This window comes from Amblyomma mixtum, chromosome 8 (genome assembly GCF_055824585.1).
Source record: "Amblyomma mixtum isolate Tamu chromosome 8, ASM5582458v1, whole genome shotgun sequence".
NCBI lineage: Eukaryota > Metazoa > Arthropoda > Arachnida > Ixodida > Ixodidae > Amblyomma > Amblyomma mixtum.
The window spans coordinates 137,802,849-137,830,232 of record NC_143019.1 but is presented as its reverse complement, the minus strand read 5'-3'; the positions used below and the strand labels follow the sequence as shown (position 1 = coordinate 137,830,232).

At 44.2% G+C, this 27,384-nt stretch overlaps 1 protein-coding gene across 2 annotated transcripts in view; it reads left to right on the top strand.

The window, feature by feature from the left end:
- The first annotated feature begins 8,116 nt into the window (after positions 1-8,116).
- The window catches only part of LOC149334595 (uncharacterized), a 52,552-nt gene continuing 33,284 nt past the window's right edge, over positions 8,117-27,384 (top strand). Inside the window, exons 1-3 of one of the 2 annotated variants that reach the window (XM_089555240.1) lie at positions 8,117-8,435; positions 9,208-9,456; positions 12,165-12,201. In XM_089555240.1, coding sequence (XP_089411366.1) covers positions 9,210-9,456; positions 12,165-12,201 — 284 coding nt within the window. In that variant the 5' untranslated portion in view covers positions 8,117-8,435; positions 9,208-9,209. The remainder of the gene's footprint in view (positions 8,436-9,207; positions 9,457-12,164; positions 12,202-27,384) is intronic. The other variant, XM_089555239.1, reaches the window with a different exon arrangement.

Genomic DNA, 27,384 nt, shown 5'->3' with positions numbered 1-27,384 from the left:
GCCCCGTTTGAAATTCGCTCACTGTGACGTCACGACCGTTTCGACCAATTGAAAAGCGCGACATTTCTGTCGACAACTGCTGCTTACAAGGATGAGACATCAAAGGCTTTCGCCTTAAAAATTCGAGGCCCGTGTACTGTGCGATGTCGGTGCACGTTAAAGAACCCAAGGTGGTCGAAATTTCCGGAGCCCTCCACTACGGCGTCTCTCATAGCCTTAGTCGCTTTGGGACGTTAACGCCATAAACCAAACCAAACCATTTTGTCGTCTAGGATACAACGTTATACAAAAAGGAAAGACGAACAGATGCGTTTAAAACCCCTGGGCATGAAACTATGTTTAGCAGCATCTATTATCAACGGAAGAGAGTTACACAACAACGTGTTGTTGTACTGAATTGATTGTGTTCCGTAGTTAGGTAGTTAGCACGAGGCCTATTTACCACAACAGAAGTCTGACACAACTGTAGTCGATCTATTAAGGCGAAATCCTTTAACTCCTCATACTGTCGTCACCAGCCGTGTCAACCGTAAATTGGTAAATTGGTTTTTGAGGAAAGGAAATGGCGCAGTAACTGTCTCACATATCTCGGTGGACACCTGAACCTCGCCGTAATTGTAGCCCTGCCAGGAAGTCCACGGAACGCCACCACCCGTTCGGCGCGATGCCTTGCCCTTTGTACAACGCTTTTTAAGGAAAGGAAATGGCGCAGCAAAATCCCGGTCATCTCGGTGGACATCCGAACCGTACCGTACAGGACGGGAGGAAGTGGGAGTGAAAGAAGAAAGAGAAAGAGGGGCCGTAATGAAGAAACTGAAAATTGTACTTGAGGAAAGGAAATTATGCAGTAACTGTCTCGCATACCTCGGTGGACACCCGTGTCGACCGATGTGTCCGCGCTTTGACGGGTGTCCACCTAGGTATGCGAGACAGTTACTGCATAATTTCCTTTCCTCAAATACAATTTTCAGTTTCTTCATTACGGCCCCTCTTTCTCTTTCTTCTTTCACTCCCACTTCCTCCCGTCCTGTACGGTACGGTTCGGATGTCCACCGAGATGACCGGGAATTGCAGCGCCATTTCCTTTCCTTAAAAAGCGTTGTACAAAGGGCAAGGCATCGCGCCGAACGGGTGGTGGCGTTCCGTGGACTTCCTGGCAGCGCTACAATACGCTATCGCGTTCCACTCCTAAAGGCGAAGATTAAGCGTCAATAATCGGCAGTTAATTAGTGTTGACATCAATCAGTAATTAGTCACTAATTAGTACTTTGTCATTACTTCGAAAAATTATATGTGTCGTCATGCAGTGGTGACGTCACCAGTGTCACATAGGCAAAGTGGTGCGGAAAACGCTTTCTCCTCTATGCACTTTAGGCAGTCAAAGTGCTCCCTGAATTTTTTAGGTATGTGCGTGTTAAAGCAATTAATACAACTTAATATTGTAATTTAATTGAATTTAATAATGTAGTTTAATAATTTAAATAATATAATTAATATAATATAACATTTTGAGTACATACATGGTTTTCACAGAGATCATACGAGACTGCATTTGCCGAGCAACAGTTTGTGTTGTTTCCTGCAGGTAAAAGTAACCAAGCTGCACGCGACTGCAGGGCTGATATTTTTTCCGAGTCAGTTTTGTTACAGGTACCCCAGATAAGAAGACAATAACTGATGCGAGAATGGAGGAGAGAGAAATACAACTGCCTTTTGAGCGCGAAAGGTAAAAGATATCGAAGCCGTGAAAGCATTCCAATAGCTCTCGCTATCTTGACACGGGTGTGGTCTATGTGGTCGCTCCAGCCTAGGTTGTGATAGAATTTAACTGCTGGAAAGGAATGGGAGCAGACGCGATCAAGGCAGCAAGAGCCGTAGGGAAGATTAAAATCGCTATCTATTGGCTGGTTTTTTGCACAAAAAAGTATAAACTTTGTTTCTTTCTCGTTGAGTTCAAGACTATTTAAGTTTAGCCATACACTAAGATTTAATAGCCACATGTTTGCAGTATATTCAAGTTCAGTAAGATTTGTTCCAGAGAAGAATACATTCGCATCGTCTGCATATATTACTATATCATCAGTTTGAGGAATGTTAACTATATCGTTTATATAGTTCAAGAAGAGCAAAGTGCCTAATATGGATCCTTGCGGTACACCATATTTTACAGTCTTTGGGTTTGATTTATAGCCATGTAGGCATAAGAACTGAAAATGCGACTCAAGGTAACTGCGCATGAGTTGAAGTGCTGTGCCCCTAATTCCACATATTTGCAGTTTTTTTTAGCAAAATATGATGTTTGATGGAATGGAAGGCCTTGCGAAAATCTAGAAATATTCCAACGGTGAAGAGCTTATCCTCAATATTTTTAATTATTTTATTTTTTTTGTACGAGGGCCATTTCAGTTGATCTTCCTTTCTGGAACCCGTAGTGCTTTGTTGATATGATGTTTTTCACAACAAAAAAGTTGTCGAGGCGTTTGTGAATTACACGTTCAATCACTTTCGAAAAAAGAGGCAAAACAGGAATCGGCCTATAGTTGTTCAGGTTGTTGTATGTTCCTCCCTTCTGAATGACGACGACACGAGCTATCTCCATTTTCACACGAAAGATTCCCGAAGCCAATATCTGGTTGCAGATGTGAGCGAGCGGTTTTGCGATTAAGTGGGCAGTTTCTTTTAAAGGTGCGGCTTTAATGTCGTCGTGGCCAGCTGCCGATCGATTATCGAGCGAGTTTATGATAAGGTTTATCTCAACCCCAGAAGTGGGCGTTAAAAATGCACTTTCAAGCAGCGTCTGCCCTATATATCTCTCCGGACTGCTTTGAGGCAATGAAAGGGATGAAAAGTTTCCAGCACCTGCGTTAGCAACATGGTCATTGATAAGGTTAACTAAGTTTTGCTCCGAATATAAGTGGTTTCATTTATAACTAATTCAAATGGTATGTCAGAAACGTACGTAGCGCTTAGTTCATTTAATTGTTTCCATTTTTTTCGGGGGTTAGCTGCGCACTTTTCGAACTTGGGTTGATAAAATGTACACTTGGCTTTTTTTAAGTCGGAGCTGAGTTTCTGAACCGCTTAAATTCTTCTAGCTTTGCAATACGACGCGTCCGCAGAAAGTGCTCGAACAGCTTATCCTTGTGCTTCATGCGCTTAAAAAAGTCATTCGTATTCCATTCTCTGCTTGATTTCTTGTGCCTAACAGTTGTTGTAAGTGGTCTGGTGAGTGATGTCATAAGCAGTGTGAGAAAAGCATAGATGTGCCTGGGTGACCATCATAGGCTCAATGAGAAATTTGGGAACCTCATGGTTCTCACCTAGAGGTATGAGATTCTCATTGTTCTCATTGACAGTATGATTTCCAGTAATTCACATTTGGGTCATAGACTCACATGACTCATTCAACATGAACATGATCTCGTAAAATCTAATTAAATCTCATTTAACGTGATACTGCTCGCATCATTTTCAGATTACTCATGCGAACATCAGACAGCTTTTTTTTAGTTTTTCAGGACGGACCCAGCGCCAACAAACCTAGCATCATCAAGCAGAAATTAATTTCATTCTTGCGAACCAAATGTGGTTGTCTCCTATCAAGGCCTTGTGGTTATCAAATCAAATCAAAGGTTTATTTTTGCACTCCAGACAAAGAAACGCAGGGAACACGGACAAACAAGCTTGTCAGAAGACAGCTTGACAGGGCCCCTGAGCCCTTACAATTTGCTGGCGTACAGTGCAACAAAAAGCATCGCTAAGGACTGAAACAACATGACATAATTACCCCAATCAAAACCGAATTAGGTACACAAAACAACTGCTACAAAGATTTAGTTGCTTTGACCTCGAGGAGGGATCGGTTGCAGGCACAATTATTCAAAATTTAGCAGATACGCCTTAAGTTCGGCTGTTTTCGTGTTGTATACATTTAGATCTTCTGAGATTAACTCATTTAGAAGCCTGCTTGTACGATTTTCAATGCTGTTCCACCCCTGACTCGTCCTGGAAAACGGAAGCAACCATGATTCCTGGTTCCGAAGAGAATATTGCACGTCAGGAGGCCGTTTCATATTAAACAGTGATAGATATGCCTTATCATTGAATTTCAGGCATGTCTTATATCGCGTTATCAATCGGTAGCTGTAAAATTTAATGAAAGGTAAAACGTTTTACACTTGAAAAAGACGCATTGATGGTGCGTCCCAAGAAACTCCCACAACTTGCCGGAGGGCTTTTTTCTGTAATATGTGGATTCTATTAATATTTACCTTGGATGTTTTACTCCAAACTAAAGAACAGTAGTCTATTTGGGATGAAGAAAGGCAATTATATATCTGAAGTTCAAGCCTTGCAGGTAAGACATGACGGCAGTTATACAGTACTCCAACTACTTTCGGCAAATTTGCAAGGACATAGTTCACATGCGAGCTCCATACCAAATGTTCATTAAATATGACACCTAGCACCTTATTCTCTGAAACAAGTGCAATCTTGTCTGACACGATATAGAGGTCAAATCTGCAACTTATGTGTTTCTGGGCCATAGTAAAAAGGATTGCCTTAGTCTTTTTAGTATTAATATACAGTGAGTTTGCTTGGCTCCAATGGTGTAACTTCTCAAGAGTGGCATTGGCTGCATCAGAATGATCATCAAGGCTGTCAGACCTTATAAATATGCTCGTGTCGTAAGCATAGATAATGAAGGAAGCACGATCTGGGATGTTTACAATATCATTTATATATAAATTGAATAACAAAGGTCCTAAGACACTACCGTGTGGAACACCGGCTTGAAGGAATTCCAGAGTTGAAGAGTTCTCATTTATTACGACGGATTTTTGTCTGTTTGTTAGATAAGATTTCAGGAGATTTATTGATCTCCCCGAAAACCATAATGTTCTAGTTTCGCTAAAAGTGTTTCGTGATTCAGAGTCAAAGGCTTTCGAGAAGTCTACAAAAATACCGATAATTAGCCCCTTTGCTTCTAAAGATTTTATTATGGTTTCCTTTGTGTTAATAAAGCAAGTTCGTTCGACATTCCTTTTCGAACTCTAAACTGGCATGAGGAAATTAAACTGTGTTTTTCGCAAAAGGAATTCATTCTAGTGCAAATAATTTTTTTAGCCCTTTCGAAAAGGCAGAGAGGTCCGAAACTGGCCTATAATTTAAAAGTTGTTCTTATCGCCTGATTTGTATATTACTACTACCTTTGCACGCTTCATGTGTTTTGGAAATATGCCGAATGTCATGGATAGGTTAAAAATGTGGGCAAGAACCAACAAAATGTCCACTAAAACGAATTTCACTGGTTTTATTTTGAGACCATCAGTGTCTCTAGCTTTATTGTTTTTTAATCCGAGAAACACTGTGCAAATCTCACTATTTGTCGTTGGAGGGAAGCAAGCGCTGTCTTTGTTGGAGGCGCATAAGTACGGAAGGTAGGACATATTATGTTTGCTATCTGCTAGGTTAACGAAATAGGAATTAAACGCATATGCTAGAGGCTTTCCTGTAAGCGTATTGCTGTCGAATTGTATTTCTAGAATTGGTTTGCTGGATTTACTTCGATTTAAGAATAGGTTTAACGTGCTCTACAATTCATCAGCATGAGCAGTGTGAGCTCTTGCGAACTAATTGTTGAAGTACGTGCGATTGGCATTTCGAAGAACGTTCGTGACAGTATTTCTAAATTTTTTAAACTGAACCAGGTCTTCTTTTATTCTAGATTTGATAAATTTGGCGTACATGTGGGTTTTCTTGCGTATCATTTCAAGGCACTCGCGCGTAACCCATGGCTTACGTATCTTTTTGCACTTTTTATTCTTTTCAGTGGAAAAGACTGAATATATATCAGTGAAAATTGACATAAACTTCCTGTAAGCGTCATTTACGCAGTTGCAATTATATACCGGTGCCCAGTCTTCCATAGAAAGCTCGTACTTAAATTTTTCAAGTGTGTTTGGGGTTATATCTTGTATAAAGAAAGTATCTGAAGCGGCCAGTGTTTTTTTGGTGCAGTTTGTTTTCCAGAACATGTATATCGGTAAATGGTCGCTAAGAGAAGTCTCTATAACACCACAATCTGTATCTGCGTGGCATTGAGTAATGAACATGTCAATGAGACTTTCAGAGTCTTGTAATACGTGTATGAACCTGATAGAAAGGCTATAAGTTCGTCATGCTTATTCATCACTGACTGCATGTTGCAGTGAAAAAAACTGACGTGCTTGCCATGCCCGGGGTAGACGAAATCTTGTTGCTTAATCATAGCAATTATTTAGCAAGTCTTCCTGAAAGCAACTTCCTTTCTTTGCAGGGCAAGAGATCAGTCACTGCAAGATGCGTCGCCTTTCTTTGCAATCAGAAAGGCCACAACTACTTCAGGAGACATCTTATCACGTCTCCTACCCAGAGTCCTGATACCACCCAGCACCAGCTTACATTTCCACTCTTGCAGTGTCTACCAATTTGTGGTGCTCGCATGCTCAATTGTTGACACAACGAGCCTTTTGGCCTATTTAGACTCCTACACATGTCAGTGGCATTTCATAGAGAAGATAAATCGTACCCCTTACAAAGGGTTCGGCATGTCTCTTTCCGCAGTGCGGCTTCTTTTGTCTGACACGTGCGCGCAATTCACTCAAAAATTCCTTTTCAGGAAAGGAAATTGCGCAGTAACTGTCGCACATATCTCGGTGGACACCCGAACAGCGCAAAAAGGGAAGGGATAAGGTAGGGTGTGAAAGAAGAAAGGAGGAAAGAGGTTTCACCCCACTATGCTTTCTTGAATCTGAGAAAGGACAGACAAGTGACCCCTTACCGCAACCTTTTTTCAGGCTTTGCGCAACACGGTGCGTATAGGAAACCTTCTGCTACTGCTAATACTAATACTGCTATTACTATTCGTAAGAAACTAGCATACATGACATTCATTCGCCCGAAATTAGAATATGCGTCATCCATTTGGCATCCATCTCAAGCTTATCTCCCCGCCGACCTCGAAGCCGTACAGAACCGCGCCATCCGCTTTATAACATCTTCCTATTCAAGAAAAACCAGCATCACTGCACTGAAACAGGCCGTCTCCATTCCATCGCTCGTGTCACGCCGCATCATATCTCGCCTCTGTCTTCTGCATCATTTCTATTATCATCCGCGCTCACGCCACGCAAAACTAGAACCCCCCCATAGGACGTCTAGCCGCTTGAACCATAATCATAGCATCGCTCGCATCAACTGTCGCACGTTAGCACTCAGTTCTTCTTTTTTCCCGCACGCAATAGCTCTATGGAATGGCCTGCCAAACACCATTGTATCATGCACTAATCGCAAATCATTCCGTGAAATGCTAAAGGACCATTTTTCGTGAGAGCAATCTTTTCAGTTATATGTTGTGCTTAATACAGACAAGTGTCCTTGCTTTTTTTCATTCCTTAGCCTTTGTTTACTCATGTGTTAATTTTTTTTTACTTGTTACATATTGTATAACCTTTTCGACGCCCCTTACCTGCTGTACATTTCTATTCCTTTTCACTGTTATTTTTTTTTCTCTTTCTTTGTAGTGTTCTTGTCATGTTGGTACAAATCTTGAGTTTGCTCCCCCCTTATGTAATGCCCTCGGGCCTTTAAGGGAAAAATAAATGAAATGAAACTACTACTACTACTACCGCTGCTGCTATTGCTAATACTACTGCCACTGCCACTACTACTAATACCAGTAAACGAACACTGCTCCTTTTACTGGTGCTACTACTATTGCCACCAACACCTACACCGCCATCCGCACTGGTGTCTTCCAGGAGAATTTCAGGTAGATGCAGTTGCTAGGAAAGAGTAAGGCTTTAAGGCGTAGGCACCTCTAAGAAATGTCGGAGTTGATCGTTCTTATGCACTGCGGTTTGTGGCACTTCAGAGGAATGCACGAGTGAGCTAATATATTAACTACTCGTTAGACTGAAGGCGTCCGCTTACGTGTGTAATCAGGTACTCTGCGTTTTCTGTGGCCCGAAAGCCAATGCGGCGGAAGTGCTGTGGCTCATATCTCCTCTGATTTCAGTCCTCCGAAACTAGAGAGATAAACGGCCGTTCCAGCAGATAAGGGATGTCGCTGGGTTGACTCTAGGACTCTTGCATGCACGGTGGCAACAGTAACTTCCTGGTCGGTTCTCTACAGAGCAAGTGCGCAGAGCAGGGATCCCTTGACGTCACGACGCCAACCGCCAATAAAAGAAACAATCAGTATCGGCGACCGGCCCAGCCGTCGAGCACGGATCGCAATTATCCTTGGAGGCGCGGCAATTGTAGCCACTAGATGCCCAGCTGCTCCCGCCGTAACACCTGCTCGTAAGCAAGGCGTGCAGCGTTGGATTTTGTGCGAAAAGACGGTTTAGTACTAAGAGAAAAGCACCTGCCCGGCATCACTTCTGAGGAAAGTGAGTGGCTCGCCTTCGTTTCCGTGGCATTTTGATGGCATTGATTAATTTGCTTACATGGAATTGGTTTCCAGCCTTGCGTTCTGTGCCATGCTCTTTATGTGGAATGAAAGTGCTTGCGTATTATTAACACTTTCGTGTGCTGTGAACATTTATTTCAAACTGCTAGACATGACGCCACAGATGGAAATGGTTGCTATTTACAGTTAAGTCTTAATAGGTCTTCTATATTGTTGAAAAAGACGACTTATTTGGCAGCGTTGATAAAGCTTCTTCTCGCTTGAGACGTGGAGGGGTGGGGGGCTGTATAATACGCCTGAGGTGTTTCTATTGTTCCCGCACATTAACTTGACTGTCTGGCTAGCTAAACGAAGATATTGGGGAAGTGATACCTGGCTTCTTATGGTGGTGCTGCTTCACGCATCTGAGCATTCAGTTTTACATGCAGCATAATATGCAACTTTTTCTGAATTAAAAGACAGTAAATTAGCTTCCCTAAGACTTATGCATATTTAGAGGCCCAAAAAGAACATGCTTCACGACATGAAAGATCACAGTATCGAGCGGTGATATTTTTTGCGCGTAAAAAGACGCCAGTCGCAGTCGCAACACTGGTGCCGACGAGTACCAGCTACAAGAAATTTTGGAGCATGCAACATAATGAATGTAGACCATCTCAGGCAATCGGTGGACACCGTATTATACAAGTCGTACAGTTTTAATGCAGATTGTGTTTCATTCTCGAGATTTACCCCAATTTTCATTTTTCCAGATATGTCACATATCCAAGAGGCCGGAAGCGCTGATTTGCTTGAGGCGAAGCGGAATGACGAGCTAGCCGCAGCCTTGAGAAGAGCCCTTCCTTATGCGTCGAGCTACCGCCTGCACGTGCTCATGAAGAAATTAGATGAGCTTGGCGTGCGCTCCGAAGATGAGATGTCGAAGGTGAAGGAAAGCGATCTGGAGGGCACAGTTTCGTCTCAAGAAGCAGAAAAGCTTCTAACTTTTTTCACCGAAAAATGTAAGCTAAACTACGTGCTTTCTCATCTCTGATTTTATCAAAGAAATTCGTTGATTTACTTACAAACTCTGGTATCTGCTATTACTCACTATTTTACTGGAAAGTAACTGGCTCCCATCATCTACTTAGCATAGGCTATAAAGAAATTGTGGCACTGCATTCTTAAATTACCCTCAGTTTGTTCTCCTTCAAACAGCGCAAGCATTTAGGAGTGGTAGAGTAGATATATATAAAGAGTGTAGTAGATGTCGGTAAGAGTAGTGGAGTTATTAAAGTATGAACTGTATGCCAAACCTGCAGGCAATGGTCTTAGTTGGAAAGCAGATATTATGTAGTATTAGGGGCACTTGCTACGTTTACTGCTTATGTGCCGCTAATAATTGAAGACAGTAGTCTACAACAAGATACACTTTCCATTTTTTTCTATAAATTCACAACAGACATATCAAACACCTATTTGCTATTTCCGAATATATTATGACGCAATAATGGCATCTTCTTTGGTCAGGTGCTGTTGGGGGCGCAACTGTTAGCAATCAGTTCGTTTTTCATTTTCGTCCTTTCATGGAGGCTACCTTTGTGTCAGTTTTCAGCCTACTATAATTTTTGAATAATTTGTAATTTTCTGAAGATATTCTGCTGTTACACGTATCACTGCATGGGTTTATTACCAGTGGGCGGAATAGGAGGTTAACATAAAATCATTAAGACTGGGCAAATTAGGATTATCCGTGGTCACAACAATGAGATGAAATACCATCAGCTTTCACTGAATTTCAGAGCAGCGTAGTGCATGTCTCCACAACTTTTGAATACATATAGGTTAAGAGGAGGCACATCTGGACGATCAACCGTGTTGTCGAGAAAGACATTGATCTCGTAAGCATAGGAAACTCTAGGCTGACTGTTATTGACATTTCTGAATATTTGTCACTGTTATCAGGATCTATACTAACTTCATGAAGTTTCAGACGTCATGTGCGCTCTGCTGGACTAAGCGACAGATGTCCAGCTCGAATCCCTCAATTCTGTGAAAATAATTGGGTTTTGCAGGATGATTTAGGTAAAAGGACACCAAGCACGGCTAGGTCACAAATGAAATAGCTATTTAATTAGGCGAATCAAAGCTCTTGCGTGCGGAAATGATGGGATTCATTGTTTACGTCACCCAAAATGCAATTGATATAAATCTCGTCATCAACTTCCCACGTTGCACCACAGGGGCGGGAACGTAATGGCAAGGGGCTGAGTCCCGCTCTTGGAGTTTGGTTCCTTGACTAAATTCAAGGTATTATTAGTGAAAAGGTCGACCAGGACATTGTTGAAAAGGTTATGTCTCCATGCGGATGCAGTTATATGGGATTTAACTTTCTCTCCCTTTCTCATTATGCCTAATGACAAACATCTCGAATAAAATAAATATATGAGATTTAAATATGTGTTTCATCAAAATTACAATACTAAGTTCTTTTCTGCACTTGTTAAAAATTTAATCATGAAGGGGCGGTGAACATATGCAGGAGCTAAACCAGCCTACTGAAATAATTTAAAATGAAGTATATTTGGATAAGCATCACGCATCGTTCGAGGGAGCAAAAAACCAGCAGCACGAAGAAGAAAATCGAGAAGTTGCTGCAAAAGTGACAAAAATGGACGAGACAGTCACGGACAGCTCCCTGGACTCCATGCTTCGGCGGAGTCAAGCGGTGACTGCCAGAAAAGTTTCCGTGTAATGTACGGACGCACTAAGTTATTGCGAGAAGACATTCTTCAGAATGTTGCCTCATTTTGTAATTAAAAAAATCATAATAGCAGATTCCTTTACGCAGTGCAGAAAACAGGAATTCAATAAATTTGCTGTGGAAACAAATTGTCCCCTTAATATGATAATAAACATTGGTTGGATGAGACCGAAGTCAAGCAGGGTGATGAAGTGTTCGGCAATTTAGAGTTTCTCTAAAACACTAATGGTGTATAAATAGGCAAATAAGAATAACGTTGCACGTCGCTGCCATCTGTATCAGCCTAACGGACCTAATATACAGACAACTGTGAGTGGTACTCGGGAGACGGACTGCACGCATCCATGTCATCATGCGGTGACCTTTGTGTTGCAATCCTCTTCAATGACTACACTCTTTTCTACCACCCTTCTTCCATCTTTATTCCCCCTCCTCTACGCAGAGTAGCATGTCAGCGAATGCACACGCCTGCTAAAATCCCTGTTTTTCATTAAAGAGCTCTCTGTCTCTCTCTGATATAAAGCGGTTTATATAGGGTAGAATGTCTGACATTGTCGCCCCACCAATGTGGTGCGCAAAATTTTTGAGCGGTAAAAAAGGTGAATGCGAAAAATAGGAATGCCGTACCTTTTTGCTCATTGCTGTATATTCACTATATTTGCTAAACTGTTATATAATTGCAATGAAACGCCATGTTCACGCTCTCTGGTCTTCAAAAAATGAATATTGCGTCCTCCAACGCGCCACATATGGAATAAAGCGGTTATAAAGCCTCTGCCAGCCGCTTTTACAGAAGACAGTGTAAGTTCATGCCCTTAAAGAGTGGCCTTATTTAATGTACATACATTGTTCAAGGTTGACTGGTTAACCGCCTTGGCCAGTGAAGAATGCAATCAGACTGCTTGAAAATATCTAACATTTCCGTTGCCACATTAATCAGCAGCGTTTCCTGCCGATGCATTTCAGCCACGACGATGGACGTGGTCATCTCTGAAGGAGCCAGGTAAGGCTCATCGAGTTTTGATGCAAGTGCTTTCTAAATTGACAAAGATATTAATGACATAAAGAAATTATGCATTACCGGCCATTAATAGGCACGTTGAAAAAAACTGACATTGCAGACCCTGTCGGCAGAGTTACTCTGTGAACAATAAGCTTGCAGAAAATAGCCTAAATTTGAAATGCGCTAAGCTTTACACTTGTGGCTTAAGAGCATGGACGTATTCAAGTCCTCACTTGCTGATACTGCTTGCTTGATATCATGTGAGCGCTTTTGTAATTCGAAGTCTCCCTACTTACTGCAGACGCCCACTAAATGTTGTCAATTGTTCCGTGCAGATATCTATACTACCGTGAAACGCGTTGCGTGACAATTTACTTGCCCATAATTTAAGAAATAAAAATGTGTATTAGCAGGACAGCTTATACTAAGGAACGGTAAGGTTTCTCAGCAGGGGGTGTTCAGAATACTATTTAACCAGATCACAAAGACCCCCTTGCTATTTTTGTAACTTAGGAGGGCATACTTGCAAGACAGTTGGTGAGATATTTAAAAAAAAACTGCAAAAAGAGATGGGACAGAGACACGCGACAACAGAGGGTGGTACTAACAACTCAACATTTATTGAAGGAACAGCGTGGCTTATGTGCATCAGCAGCGCGTGTAATGTTTCTGCCGAAGTTTCTTTGCCGGGGAACTGCATAGCACCGGTGACCCTCCGCATTTAGCTTGGAAGCTTTACTTCGCAGCGACACAGATCCATTGTCAAAAGCCGGTGATGGTTTTAATGCACTAGTGAGGAAGAAAATGAGGAAACGTTGTTTAAATTTCAGAAAGTCTGCTGTTATTTACGCAAAGCCAGCTTCCGTTTAAACCAATCCAGTTTTTTTTTTTTGCGGAATATTGAAAACTTCATTCATTATTACAGCGCAAAGACGGCACAGAACAAGAAGGGGACACAACAGCGCTGCTGTGTCCCCTTCTTGTTCTGTGCCGTCTTTGCGCTGTAATAATGAATGTAGGTAACCAACTCGCCCAAAATGTTGTATTATGAAAACTTCAGTCATATTTTCCATTACATCATATGTACCGCAGTGCTAAAGCAGCATTATATTACCGACCGTAGCATCTAGGAGGAAAACGCGCGATTTTAATGCGTGGCCCAGCGGTGTTAATCGACTGAGGTTACTATCGTAGCCGTACTCCTAACAAACTTAACGCAAGATTGTCCGCCGCAGCGGTGGCTCAGTGGCTATGGTGCTCGTGTTTTTTCGGTCGCATTTCTTCGGCGGTCGGTGGTGGTTGCATTTATTAGGACGCGAAATGCTAGAGACCCTCATAATGAACAATGTCAGAGCACTTTAAAGAACGCCAGGTGGGCAAAATTAACCGTAGCCCTCAACTACAGCGTCCCTCAAAGCCCGAGCAGCTTTAGGGCGTTAAACCACATACAGCCCACCAGTCACAGGCATCTATCGCGCCATATATTGCCCAGCGCTACAAATGCAGGTTATTCCCGAGAATAGCATCTAAGGCGAGAACGAGTGCTTTTCATGCGTGCCCCAGCAAATTTAATCGATCGAGGCTGTACCATTTTTAAAACATCTAAACAAGAGATAAAACAATTCGACAGCGAGACGACTGCTTACGTGTGGGATTGCGAAAGCTTTACTGTGACTGCTTTCACTAATAATGAAATAAAACAGCGCAAGGAACGGGACGAAACACGAAGGAGCAAAACACAGACACGGGCGCTGACTAACAACTGAAATTTTATTTTGATGCAGGACACGTATATATGGTACAAAGAGGGGGGTGTGTCCAAGGCGATCCTGCACAATCACCGAATCAGTGTAGTCACGTCCAAGAGTAAACACGATAAAAAAGGTGAAAGGCCGAAGAAAAGACAAAAAGCGATAAAACCACAGTGTAAAAGGCCGGGACGGAAGGTGAAAGTGATGAAAACAGATATACACATAACCAAAAAAGGCAAAAAACAGCGTTAAACTAACGGTGAAAAACGGAACTAAAATCGCAGCGCAATGGTGATTGACAAAAATGACAGAGAGGGGCATTTAAGAAAAAAATTAAACATTTACCCTGCCAAAAGAGCTACTACTGGGGCTAGTTGAAAATACATACTTGAAGAAATTGGTGAGCGCTAAAAAACCACGGAAAAAGGACGAACAGGCGCTTCGTCCTGTGTGTTCATCCTTTTTCTGTGGTTTTTTAGCGCTCACCAATTCCTTCAAGCAAGTATTTACCCTGCCTCTAAGAAAATCCAATTCTTTTTGCGACAAGCACAGGGAGGGTGTATTCACACATTGTTCCTTTGCGTTGTGGATTTCGAACGCTTCTGCGATTTCCCTGGATATCCTATCCCATCCTCTAGTAAGAATTGTGCAGCGGTTGAAATCTGGGTAACAGGTTTCGTCCGGATCATCATCTTTACGTTTGTTAGGAGAAGGTAAGTGACGCCAACCAAGTAAAATACAGGAAAAACACGACGTTTCGGGACCGGCTCGGCCCCTTCTTCACGGTGTGACTACGGGCGAGCGCAGCTTGGCTTTTTAAGCCCCTGTGTGGAGGACCTGCGGGTCAATGGCCGCAGCCCATGGACGTAGGATGAGGGGAGAGTCCCCAGGGAACGATTAACATTCTCTCGTGTTTGCTGTATGTGCCACGACTCGAGTAGAAGCCTCCTGCGTGGGTTAGCTTCCGTTTCCAATACAATGGTGCTGTCGAAGTCAATTGGGTGGTCACACCCTTCACAGTGTTCGGCCACGGCGCTGCGTTGACGATTCATGTGACGGACGTCCGCTTTGTGTTGGTTCATCCTTTCCGCGAAGTTCTTCGTTTCCCCTATGTACGACGCCGGGCAGACGGAACACGGAATTTTGTACACGACGCCCTGGGCCTTTTCTCTGGGCTGCCGGTTTTTTGGGCGGGGAAGAAGGCGACCTATAGTGCTGGTCGGTTTGTGCGTTGTCAGCACCCCTTCTTTTCCGAGAATGCGACCGAGCGTCTCGCTCACGCCTCTCACGTAGGGGATGCAAACACGTTTCCGCTTCTGGCATGCGTCTGAGGAAATAATAGACCGGATTTTGTTTTGCCTTTCTTGCTTCCTGATAATGCGCGGATGAATGAGCTTGGGTAGCCGTTCTTTTGGAGGTCAGAAATGACTCGGTTCTTCTCCTTCCTTTTATCTTCACTTGAGGAACATATGGAGTCGGCTCTCTTCAGTAATGACGTCACGACAGATGCTTTGTGCGGGATGGGATGGTTCGAATCGAAATGTAGGTACCGTCCTGTGTGGGTTGGCTTCCTGTGCACCGAGGACTGCAGGCCTTTGTCGTGCCTTGTAAGTAGGACATCCAGAAAAGGCAGGCTGCCCTGCTGTTCATGTTCAACAGTAAATTGTATGGCCGGTTCAACTGAATTTAGATGACTCTGGAGGTTTTCTATCTCTGAGGTTTTCACCACACAAAAGCAGTCGTCTACATAACGGAGGAATAACTTTGGCTTGGGATTAAAGGAGGAGAGGGCCCGGCTTTCGACGTCTTCCATGGTTAGGTTAGCCACTGTGACTGAAATTGATGCCCCCATAGCAGTTCCGGTTGTTTGCTTGAAAAATTCTCCGTTGTAGGTGAAAAAGGTACTGCGCAGACAGAGGTCGAGAAGGCGACATACCTCATCGACGTTGAGTGGAGTTCTCTCGTGCAGCGTTTGGTCGTTTTCGAGTGCGCGGCGAGCGACGGACACAGCAAGGGGAACCGGTACGCAGGTAAATAGCGACACCACGTCAAATGAGACTAGGCTTTCGTCTTCCTCCACGGTAAGGTTCGAGACAAGTTGGACGAAATGCCGCGAATTCTGTACATGCGTGGGTGTTCTGCCGGCGAGCGGCGCCAGTACCTTGTGCAGGTAGTCAGAGAGACGTCGCAGAGGAGACAGGGTGAAGTCTACAATTGGCCGAAGGGGGACGCCAGGTTTGTGAGTTTTAGGTAGCCCGTAAAAACCTGGAGCTGAGCCGTTTCTGGAGATGAGGCGGAGGTAAAGCCATTTGAAATCAGGATGCCGCTTGAACATCTCTGCCAGGGTTTTGTTGAGTGTTGCCTGAGTGTTTGAAGTCGGATCCTTGCGAACCTTCTCATACGCCCCACTGCTCAAAAGGGCTGACGCCTTCTCCTCGTAGTCGCGTCGGTCCATCACCACTGTAGAGTTGCCCTTGTCTGCCGGGAGTATGACGATGTCGGTGTCGTCCCTGAGACCGCGTAGGGCTTTTCGTTCCAGTTGAGACAGATTGCTCGGAAATTTGGGGGGTACCTTGGCGATGACACCAATCGCTTTCAGGCGGACCTCTTCCCTGACGTGCGGCTCCAGGTGCTGGACCGCATCTTCAACAGCCGCGACTAGTTTTGGGAGGGCGGGACCAGATGATATGTTGAATCCATGTCCTTTTGCGAGAACAGAGGATTCGGGCGGTGTTAAGCGACGGGAGGAGAGGTTCTTTACAAAGCCAGAGTTATGGGGGTCAGGCTGTTTCTTCTGCCGCTGCTGTAGGGCAAACAACTTCTTGTTTTGACACTCACGATGTTTGTTGGCTGCAGTGGAGGCCGCTTCCATGGCAAAGGCGTCCACCCGCGGGAAGAGCTCAGGCATCCTGTGTTCTAGTTGGCGGCGCGCGAAGAACCGGTCCAGCTCCTTTTTGCGGAGAACGGAATGGCACTCGTGTATCCGCGCACTTAATAACTGTTGCTCCGTTTTGGACACCAGCCGTAGGCCTTCTGCGGTGGTTACAGGGCGCTTTAGGCGAAGGCTCACGGGTATCACATCCTTTTCCTTGCAGGTCTTGTTGAAGTTTAGATGTGTCCGGAAGACAGCAATACTCTTGGTGATGTTGACGTATCGCTTCACTAGCTGCATGGTCTCGATGCCGAAGTCTTGGCGTATAGACTCAAAAGAAAACATTCGACAGAAGTCTGTCTGGTTGGGAAATTTAATGTTAGGAGAAGGTAAGTGACGCCAACCAAGTAAAATACAGGAAAAACACGACGTTTCGGGACCGGCTCGGCCCCTTCTTCACGGTGTGACTACGGGCGAGCGCAGCTTGGCTTTTTAAGCCCCTGTGTGGAGGACCTGCGGGTCAATGGCCGCAGCCCATGGACGTAGGATGAGGGGAGAGTCCCCAGGGAACGATTAACATTCTCTCGTGTTTGCTGTATGTGCCACGACTCGAGTAGAAGCCTCCTGCGTGGGTTAGCTTCCGTTTCCAATACAATGGTGCTGTCGAAGTCAATTGGGTGGTCACACCCTTCACAGTGTTCGGCCACGGCGCTGCGTTGACGATTCATGTGACGGACTTCCGCTTTGTGTTGGTTCATCCTTTCCGCGAAGTTCTTCGTTTCCCCTATGTACGACGCCGGGCAGACGGAACACGGAATTTTGTACACGACGCCCTGGGCCTTTTCTCTGGGCTGCCGGTTTTTTGGGCGGGGAAGAAGGCGACCTATAGTGCTTCCGTTATGTAGACGACTGCTTTTGTGTGGTGAAAACCTCAGAGATAGAAAACCTCCAGAGTCATCTAAATTCAGTTGAACCGGCCATACAATTTACTGTTGAACATGAACAGCAGGGCAGCCTGCCTTTTCTGGATGTCCTACTTACAAGGCACGACAAAGGCCTGCAGTCCTCGGTGCACAGGAAGCCAACCCACACAGGACGGTACCTACATTTCGATTCGAACCATCCCATCCCGCACAAAGCATCTGTCGTGACGTCATTACTGAAGAGAGCCGACTCCATATGTTCCTCAAGTGAAGATAAAAGGAAGGAGAAGAACCGAGTCATTTCTGACCTCCAAAAGAACGGCTACCCAAGCTCATTCATCCGCGCATTATCAGGAAGCAAGAAAGGCAAAACAAAATCCGGTCTATTATTTCCTCAGACGCATGCCAGAAGCGGAAACGTGTTTGCATCCCCTACGTGAGAGGCGTGAGCGAGACGCTCGGTCGCATTCTCGGAAAAGAAGGGGTGCTGACAACGCACAAACCGACCAGCACTATAGGTCGCCTTCTTCCCCGCCCAAAAAACCGGCAGCCCAGAGAAAAGGCCCAGGGCGTCGTGTACAAAATTCCGTGTTCCGTCTGCCCGGCGTCGTACATAGGGGAAACGAAGAACTTCGCGGAAAGGATGAACCAACACAAAGCGGACGTCCGTCACATGAATCGTCAACGCAGCGCCGTGGCCGAACACTGTGAAGGGTGTGACCACCCAATTGACTTCGACAGCACCATTGTATTGGAAACGGAAGCTAACCCACGCAGGAGGCTTCTACTCGAGTCGTGGCACATACAGCAAACACGAGAGAATGTTAATCGTTCCCTGGGGACTCTCCCCTCATCCTACGTCCATGGGCTGCGGCCATTGACCCGCAGGTCCTCCACACAGGGGCTTAAAAAGCCAAGCTGCGCTCGCCCGTAGTCACACCGTGAAGAAGGGGCCGAGCCGGTCCCGAAACGTCGTGTTTTTCCTGTATTTTACTTGGTTGGCGTCACTTACCTTCTCCTAACATTAAATTTCCCAACCAGACAGACTTCTGTCGAATGTTTTCTTTTGAATCTTTACGTTTGCACTTTTTGCAGTGCTTGACAAGGTGCCCAGAAATAGCAATACTGTCTACATTCTTCCTGTGCTCTTGAAGCCTAATGTTGAGGCACCTGCCTGTTTGGCCAATGTATCTCTTCCCACAGGATACGGGCAGAGAGTAGACGACGCCGGTTTTGCAGGGGACGAGTTGTTCCGAATGAGTCTGCCCACACCCACGGGCGATCAGAGGTTTGTTTACCTTCGAGCATAGGGCGGAAAGCTTGTTTGGCGCTGAGAAGACGACGTAAACATTAGGCTTCAAGAGCACAGGAACAATGTAGACAGTATTGCTATTTCTGGGCACCTTGCCAAGCACTGCAAGAAGTGCAAACGTAAAGATGATGATCCGGACGAAACCTGTTACCCAGATTTCAATCGCTGCACAATTCTTGCTAGAGGATGGGATAGAATATTCAGGGAAATCGCAGAAGCGTTCGAAATCCACAACGCAAAGGAGCAATGTGTGAGTACACCCTCCCCGTGCTTGTCGCAAAAAGAATTGATTTTCTTGGAGGCAGGGTAAATGTTTAATCCTTTTTTAAATGCCCCTGTCTGCCATTTTTGTTAATCACCATTGCGCCGCGATTTTAGTCCCGTTTTTCACCGTTAGTTTAACGCTGTTTTTTGCCTTTTTTGGTTATGTGTATATCTGTTTTCATCGCTTTCACCTTCCGTCCCGGCCTTTTACAGCGTGGTTTTATCGCTTTTTGTCTTTTCTTCGGCCTTTCACCTTTTTTATCGTGTTTACCCTTGGACGTGACTACACTGATTCGGTGATTGTGCAGGATCGCCTTGGACACACCCCCCTCTTTGTACCTTATATATGTGTCCTGCATCGAAATAAAATTTCAGTTGGTAGTCAGCGCCCGTGTCTGTGTTTTGCTACTTCGTGTTTCGTCCCGTTCCTTGCGCTGTTTTATTTCATTATGCAATACCAACAAGCCCGGCATCTTGCACTTCTGAATTTCGCTAATACCTACGCACACATATACGCGCGCGCGTATTATACGACCAGAAATCAGCACTACGAACAGTTGCCTCACAATTTTGATATGAAAATTTGTTTTTGAGTAAAGGAAATGGTGCAGTAACTGTCTCACATCTCGGTGGACACCACAACAGCGCCATAAGAGGTAGAGGGTATTGAAAGGGGTACACTTAAAGGTTGCATATGCCGTCAGTTCGAACCCCTTTTGAGAAATCCAGCCTCCTACTTGACTGGCACATGTAAGGTATATTCAACGCGAAATTCTATGACACACCCTGAACGGTGGAGGAAAAACGCTTGCGTCACAATTTTGGTACGAACGTAGTCGGGAAAACTGGCGCCACATTTAGGTCGGCCAGCGGGAGTATATATATAGACGAACGACATGTACATCATTGTCTGAAAAGACGGTGCTTGATTTGCTGTGTGCGTGCTACTGCCGCTTGATGACGTCACCGTATTTTTCTCGAACTCGCCGGATTTTATTTACCCTCCGCGGGTACATTAACACGCACCCCCTGCTTTTCTGTTGATGGGGCTAGTAATTTATTTATTTGTGTTTATTTGAACCTCAAAGGTCCCCAGGCGGATCTGCATGAGGGTTGAGCGCATGAACGGCAGTTAAAAAAGACTGCAGCATGGTAATTCTGAAGATGACACGGAATCCTCGATAGCAGTCTTTAAATGAGTAGGATCAGGAATCAGCGCTAGGCTGGTAGGAAGTTCATTGCAGTAGGGTGCTATGAGAAGAAGAAATGACTTCTGAACTGTAGTAGTGCCGGTACGACGCAGGATGATGCAGATAGGATGTCCTGTGCGAGCCGTTCGACGTACCGGTTGAGTGACCTGACTGCCATGAGGGGATGAATAAAAACAAGCTCTGTGAAAGCAAAGACGTAAAGTTCGACGACGGGAAGCAAGGAAAGGAAGTTGTAATTGAAACTTGAAGGCGAATATGCTAGAGTATCGTGAGTAGTTTGACAGACTGAAGCGAGAAACACTTATCTGAACCTGTGCAAGAATTTAAATAAGGTTAAACTGATGCGGGTCAAAGATGGTGCTATCGCATTCAAGTTTAGGTCGCACAAGTGTTGTATGTGTATATAATTTTAAGGAAGAAAGCAACATGTGCAGGTTACGATGGAGGTACCCAACTGTTTGATTAGATGAATTTATTACGTGGCTAAACGCGGTAAGATCTTGATAAATCACTAGTGAGGTTGTTAAAAGTTAGTGAAAATGATGGCACTGCTGTTATTTATAAGTAGGCGGGGTATGATATCGGCTGCAATGAAAATCAATTTGTACAGTCTTTGTAGTATTCAGGGACATTAGCCACGTAGTGCACCATTGCTGTATACTATCCAGGTCATTTAGGGGACAGAAGCGTCGTTGACGTTAGTTACAAGGGGGTACAATGTGCAGTCATTCGCGAAAAGGGAGATGTTAGTTGTTACTGTGGGAGGCAGGTCGTTAATGTGTTGTGTTGTGTTAGGATTAATGGCGCATAGGCGACTAAGGCTATCATGCGACAAGCTCAAGGTATGGAAAAATTGGTTCGAGCTGGTCGTTAATGTATATTAGAAAGAGCAAGGGGTCATGAACTGTGCCTTGGGATACTGCTGAAAGAACATGCGAGTAAGACAATGCGAAGCCATTGACCGAAAGAAATTGTATGCGGCCGGTTAAAAAGGATCAAATCAAGTTCAACACGTGCGGACGAAGGTTTAACATTGACATTTTAAGCAAAAGGTGGGAATGTTATATTTTGTCGAAGAATTTCTGGAAATTTGGAAATAGGGCGTAAGTTGGGATATTGCGGTACAGTTTCGAATGAATGTCATGCAGGAACAAAGCGAAGGGGGTTTCACATTAGTGGCCTTTCGGAAATCCTTGATGTTTTGGATGAAAGCAGTTGACCGATGCTAGAAATATAGCAACGTTGTGGTAAATGACGTGTTCCATGATCTTAGACTATAGACTAGTTAGTGAAAGGGGCCGGTAGCAAACTGAGGATGGGTATCAAGCGCAGTAATTCAGAACGTAACGTGGAACATAGGTAGAGGCTTAATCGTTATAGAATGTAGGAAGATCCCGATTCATGCTAATATGATCTCTTTAAGGGAGGCGTAGCGCGAAGAAAGACAGGTACGAGAGAGACACGAGACACAGGACCAGCGCTAACTTACAACTGAAACATATGAAGCGAATTCCCCAGCTCGAGGAACCAAACGCGCATGTTCCGCAACAACTGATTAGATGAAGCGGAAAGATATACCTGACCTAGCACGAGTCGAACACGACCTGATCACCATGGCAAGAGCTGGACAGCCCCGTGTCCTCGAGTTGTCAGCAGCAGAGGGAGGGTGAGGTCCGGGATTTGTTTCCACATTCCTGACCACCAGTATTAGTTTCAGCAGCATGTGCGAACACCCGTAAAATATAGCTACGGAACGCCGTAAGCCCGGCATCACAGCCAGCGGTTACTGGAGGGCTTGGCGTAAAAGCTGCTATAGTTAATTATCTGCTTAACGAAGAAGCGAAGGCAGTTAAGGTGGTCTATTTTTGTAGTGCCAAGAAGCCCACTAAACGCTGCGATGGTTTGGTCGGGCTTTATGTAGTTATAGTTTATGTAGTTTGCGGCGGTTGTAGCAGATAGCGATGATGGTGGCCGGGAGCTATGAAGATACTGGGGTGGACGCAAAGTACCCGGGGCTGTAGGCAACGGCTTGCACTCTGCGATCAAAGCCTAATCTGGCAGCGGTTGTTCCACGTCCGTATGGGCATGCGCAGAGAGAAGCACACACAGCCAACGGGTTGACTTTCAATGATGAGCAGGCGGTCAGCACTCTGAGAGCAGCGAGCAGCCGGGGACAGGAAAGCATGATGAACTGCGCAAGGAAGAAGCGAAGGCAGTTGGCGCGGCGCATTTTTGTAGTGCTGCCCAGCCCACTAGGCTTTCGCATCAAAAATTGACAGCCCTGCTCTTCTACGTAGCCTGTGGGGACTTCGAGGAAAGGACTTGTTAGCTTGTGAAGATTGTTTTCTTTGAGTAGTGGTCAACGACTTAATGAAATGCTCGTGGTGTTAGCGCTCGTGGTGTTCGTCTCTCGTTTCTTGTGTCCTCGTCTTTTGCTGCGCTACAGTGTCTTTGAAATTTTAATGAAATGAATGCGCGTAAGAGCGAGCTCTCTGTAATTATGAACAAGTGTAATTTTTCGAAACGTTACACAGAGCAGGGAATATTTGTAATGCTCTCTAACCATTCCACATAGAAAACAATGCCACAAAAACCAGGAAACCAAGGCCCGTAACGGCTTGCATCGTTTAGGCAGTTGGTTTTGAAGAAACTGCCATATTCGTAACAAGGTCTCTCAACTCAGACAAATCGTTAAATGTTGAGAAACCATTTTGGGCCTCGTATTTTGGAGCCTGACTTTCGTCAGGAAAAGGTAGAAAACCATGCAAGAAATTGAAGCTGCCTAGTATTCACTTAGTAAATACAAGCGGAACCCTATTTGTTGTTGCTAAACTTTCAGCAGTGTTTCAAAACTAATTTTTTGTGATCTCATTTTTTATAACATATTGCTTCCTCACGAAGGCAGGTGTCGCAGGGAAGGGAATATATAAGAGGAAAGATCAGTACAGTCTAGTATGTGAATGCATAATGAAAGAAGAAATAACCTTGGTAGCAAAATGAACAGTGCTAGAGGGAAGGGAATGTCCCAAGATAATTGCAGTAGCAGCAATCAAAAGAAAGGCAAAGATTCTAAGTTGTGGAAGCGTACTTCCATTCTAAGGTTTTTCAAGCCGTCGAAAACAGCACCTAAAATGCGCAGATGACAATGCCTTCAGGTTGAAGATATCGATCATTGAATTTGGAGTCAGAACAAAAATTTGAATCTGCTGTTGGGAAAGCTTAATTTGAAAAAAAAACATTTGATGCGTTTTTTTTATAATTTAAGGAGCTATAAACTTTTAGTTATGTTTGCCTACCGTTTAACTGCTGTTTAAAAGCTGCAAAAACTTAATAGCGCCATAATTTTTCAAGATTTCGAATCGTTGGGAGAACAGCCTGCGTCGCAAGTTTTGTTACGCTGCCGCGACAGCGGCATCTGTGATATCGAAGCCTGTTCACCTTTCTTTGAGTGCGTCGCAGTTCGGCAATGCCATAGTTAGGAGAAGAAAACCAATAAACGGTGCTGTATTCAACTACTGAGCCACGAAAATCTCAGCCACTTGGTGCCAGGTGAAGCGGGTGTGACGCCATGTTTAAGCCAACAGATCGTGACGATTACCTTAGACATTTTGCACGAAACGTGGCTGTTCCATTTTAAGCCAGACGAGGTCAGCATTGCTTAGCGTTTTTGTCAATTACTAAAACTGAAACAATCTTTAACAACTGTATTGTCGAAGCTACATTATTGGATCCTTTCATATATAATGTAGTAAAGGGGCAGTTCCAAACACGACTAAAATTGGACACGAAACTGTTGATAACGTTTAGGCATTTAAGCATTTTTGTCTTAAAAGACTCGCAACCCAGCACTGAAATTCGCAGCGCGAGAAGGGACATTGAAAGGAAAGAACGAGGTTCTTTTTCTATTTTCGTAGCATTTACAGATACTTTCACGCTACGTTCTCCGTAGTTTTGTGCTCTTTTGTGTCAACATTTCACAGCCGCACGGCGGTTTGTTGTAGCTGCCTTTGAAATTTCCCCTTATGTGCCTCTATCAGAGATATTTTTACGGCAACATTGCGTGTCCGACGGACGTCGATATCCGCTGTGCATTTGCAGCGGAACAGAATTTCGAGCATCATCTTGGTCACTTCAGACAAATGATGACCAAAGCATTCGGTTACAGTCGCCAGTTTCATGGAATCAGCGCTCACATGACAGTTTTTGTGACGACGTCTGTGAGTTCAATATTTGGTCTTTAGGGGCGACATCGTTTTGTGCAAACCTAATTTCGGTTCCCTTGCTTTCGCCCTTTTAAACTATTTCTAATCGGTATGTTGAGAAACGATTTTTTGTATCGGAGAGAAAAAACTCTAAGTACTGGGACGTGAATATAGCTCAAAACGTAAAAATAACAGATTTGCCCTGGGAAGTTTAAGAAATTCCAATTAGAATCCTGCAAAAAAACTACATTTTCGAGAATTTTTTTTCGTTGTATGAATTCATTCACTGAAAACGAAGGAGAAATCACTGAAAAGCTTGTTGGTATGCTTACAATTATAGTTAGAATTCTTTAGCCGAAATGCGCTTTTGTGCCCTAACATAGACGCAGGTGCGAATCAGGAGAGCGAAATAGCGAGAAGAATATAATAAGGATCGAGTGTAGCGCTTTCGGCACGTTCTCTTAGATCTTAATTCGCAGCTTACCAATATCCCTCAAGAGCAAAGTATACAATAGCTGTATCTTACCGGTACTCGTCTCTAGGGCAGAAACGTGAAGGCTAACAAAGAGGGAAGGCTAAGAACGCAGCGAGCTATGTAAAGGAATATGATAGGTGTAACGTTAAGAGGTCGGAATAGGGCAGAGTGGGTCATAAAAAAAAAACAGCGGTTAATGACATCCTAGTCAAAATCAAGAGGAAGAAGTGGGCTTGGGCAGGGCATGTAATGCGAAGGCAAGATAACCGCTGGTCCTTAAAGGGAAACTGCATAGGTTTCAGAAATCAACGAGCTTAGGAGTGTCGAATGTGTGAACCTTGAAGGTAAAGCATGAGAAGTCTTTTTGGGCTAGTGCTCGAAATAGTGAAGTAGTCACTGATTAAAATCCGGACGCCCTTCAAGCTTCTCCGCAGCGCACAACGCCAAGTGGGGGGCGCATGATAACGTAACAGATGGTATCGGTATACATTTCCAACGCGCGAACACCTGCTTTGAAGGAAAAAAGCAATGCCACCGAAGGCAAACTGTACCGAGAGTCGGTTGGCCACGTCTAACGAGTCAGGGCAGGGTGTGGCTGACGACAGCGGCAATTTGAAATCATACCTTCCATGACGTCACGCTGAACTCTCCTGCACACCTTCAGTCCTTCTAAGACTGTATCAGGGAAACTACGCGCTGACAAACCTTGGATTTCAAGAGAATTACGCAGATCCATTAGAAGCAAGGCCACACTGTATAAGAAATATCGTAAAACTAAGAGCCCCTCCTTATTCACAAAACTGAAGTTATTGACGTGTTCGCTTAAGACAGAACTGAAAAGTGCTAATCGTCTTTGCCTATCGTGTTTATCGGAAAAGATAAGAGTTAATCCAAAACAAGTGTGGAAGCATATTAAAAATACTAAAAAAGATAACATTGGAATTCCGTCTTTGGTGCACAATAACAGCGTTGTAGCAGACGACTTGAGTAAAGCTGAAATTTTTAACACGTATTTTCACTCGGTATTTGTCAGTGATCAAGCAGATCTCAATCTAGTCACGCAAAATTTCACACACTTGCCGGAAATGGAAGATGTAATGATAACTGAGACGGGTGTGATGGCGCTGCTGTCTAATTTAAATTCCCATTCTGCTCACGGCCCAGACGATATATCAAATCATATTTTGAAGCTATATGCAATGGAAATAGCTCCGTTTTTGGTCACAATATTCAATAAGTCCCTGGATTATAAAAAACTCCCAAATGACTGGAAATTTGCGAATGTAACGCCAATACATAAAAATGGTGATCGCGCAAATATATGTAATTACAGACCGGTGTCCCTCACCTCTGTTTCTTGTAAAACACTGGAGCATATAATATATTCTGGTCTTATGAAGCACCTTAATAGTAATGATTTCTTCACTACCGCTCAACATGGTTTCCGTTCGGGCCTATCGTGTACAACTCAGCTCACTGAGTTCATCCATGATGTCGCGGAAGGTATAGATAGGGGTGTTCAAATAGACGCAGTTTTTCTTGATTTCCGCAAGGCTTTTGACGTGGTTTCGCATTCTCTCCTCTTAACAAAGTTATCCTATTTAGGTATACCTTCTAGACTTCTTGGATGGATTCAAGATTATTTGTATGCGCGGCAACAACGGGTACTTATAAACGGTGTCACTTCGCAGTCTGTTCAGGTTTTATCGGGTGTGCCGCAAGGCTCGGTACTTGGGCCTTTGTTGTTTCTTGGTTTTGTAAATGATTTGCCGAGTGATCTGTGCTCCCGTGTTAGGCTGTACGCCGATGACCGTGTTGTTTACCGTTCTGTCACGTGCGCAAATGATACCACTCTGTCGCAGTCTGACCTTGACAAGGTATGTGCGTGGTGTGACAAATGGAAGATGACTCTCAACACTAGTAAATGTTACCTCATGCAGTTCACAAACAAAAAAAAGAAGATATGGGGCAACTATAATCTAAATCAATCTGTTGTACAGACAAAGGACCGAGTAAAATATTTCGGTATCACATTTACAGCGAAGTTGGATTGTACCGCACACGTCGACGCGATAACTGCCAAAGCTTCCCGCGTTCTCAACCTTTTTAAAAGAAACCTTAAACATACAACTCCCCACCTAAAAGAAACATTGTACGTTACGAATGTCAGGCC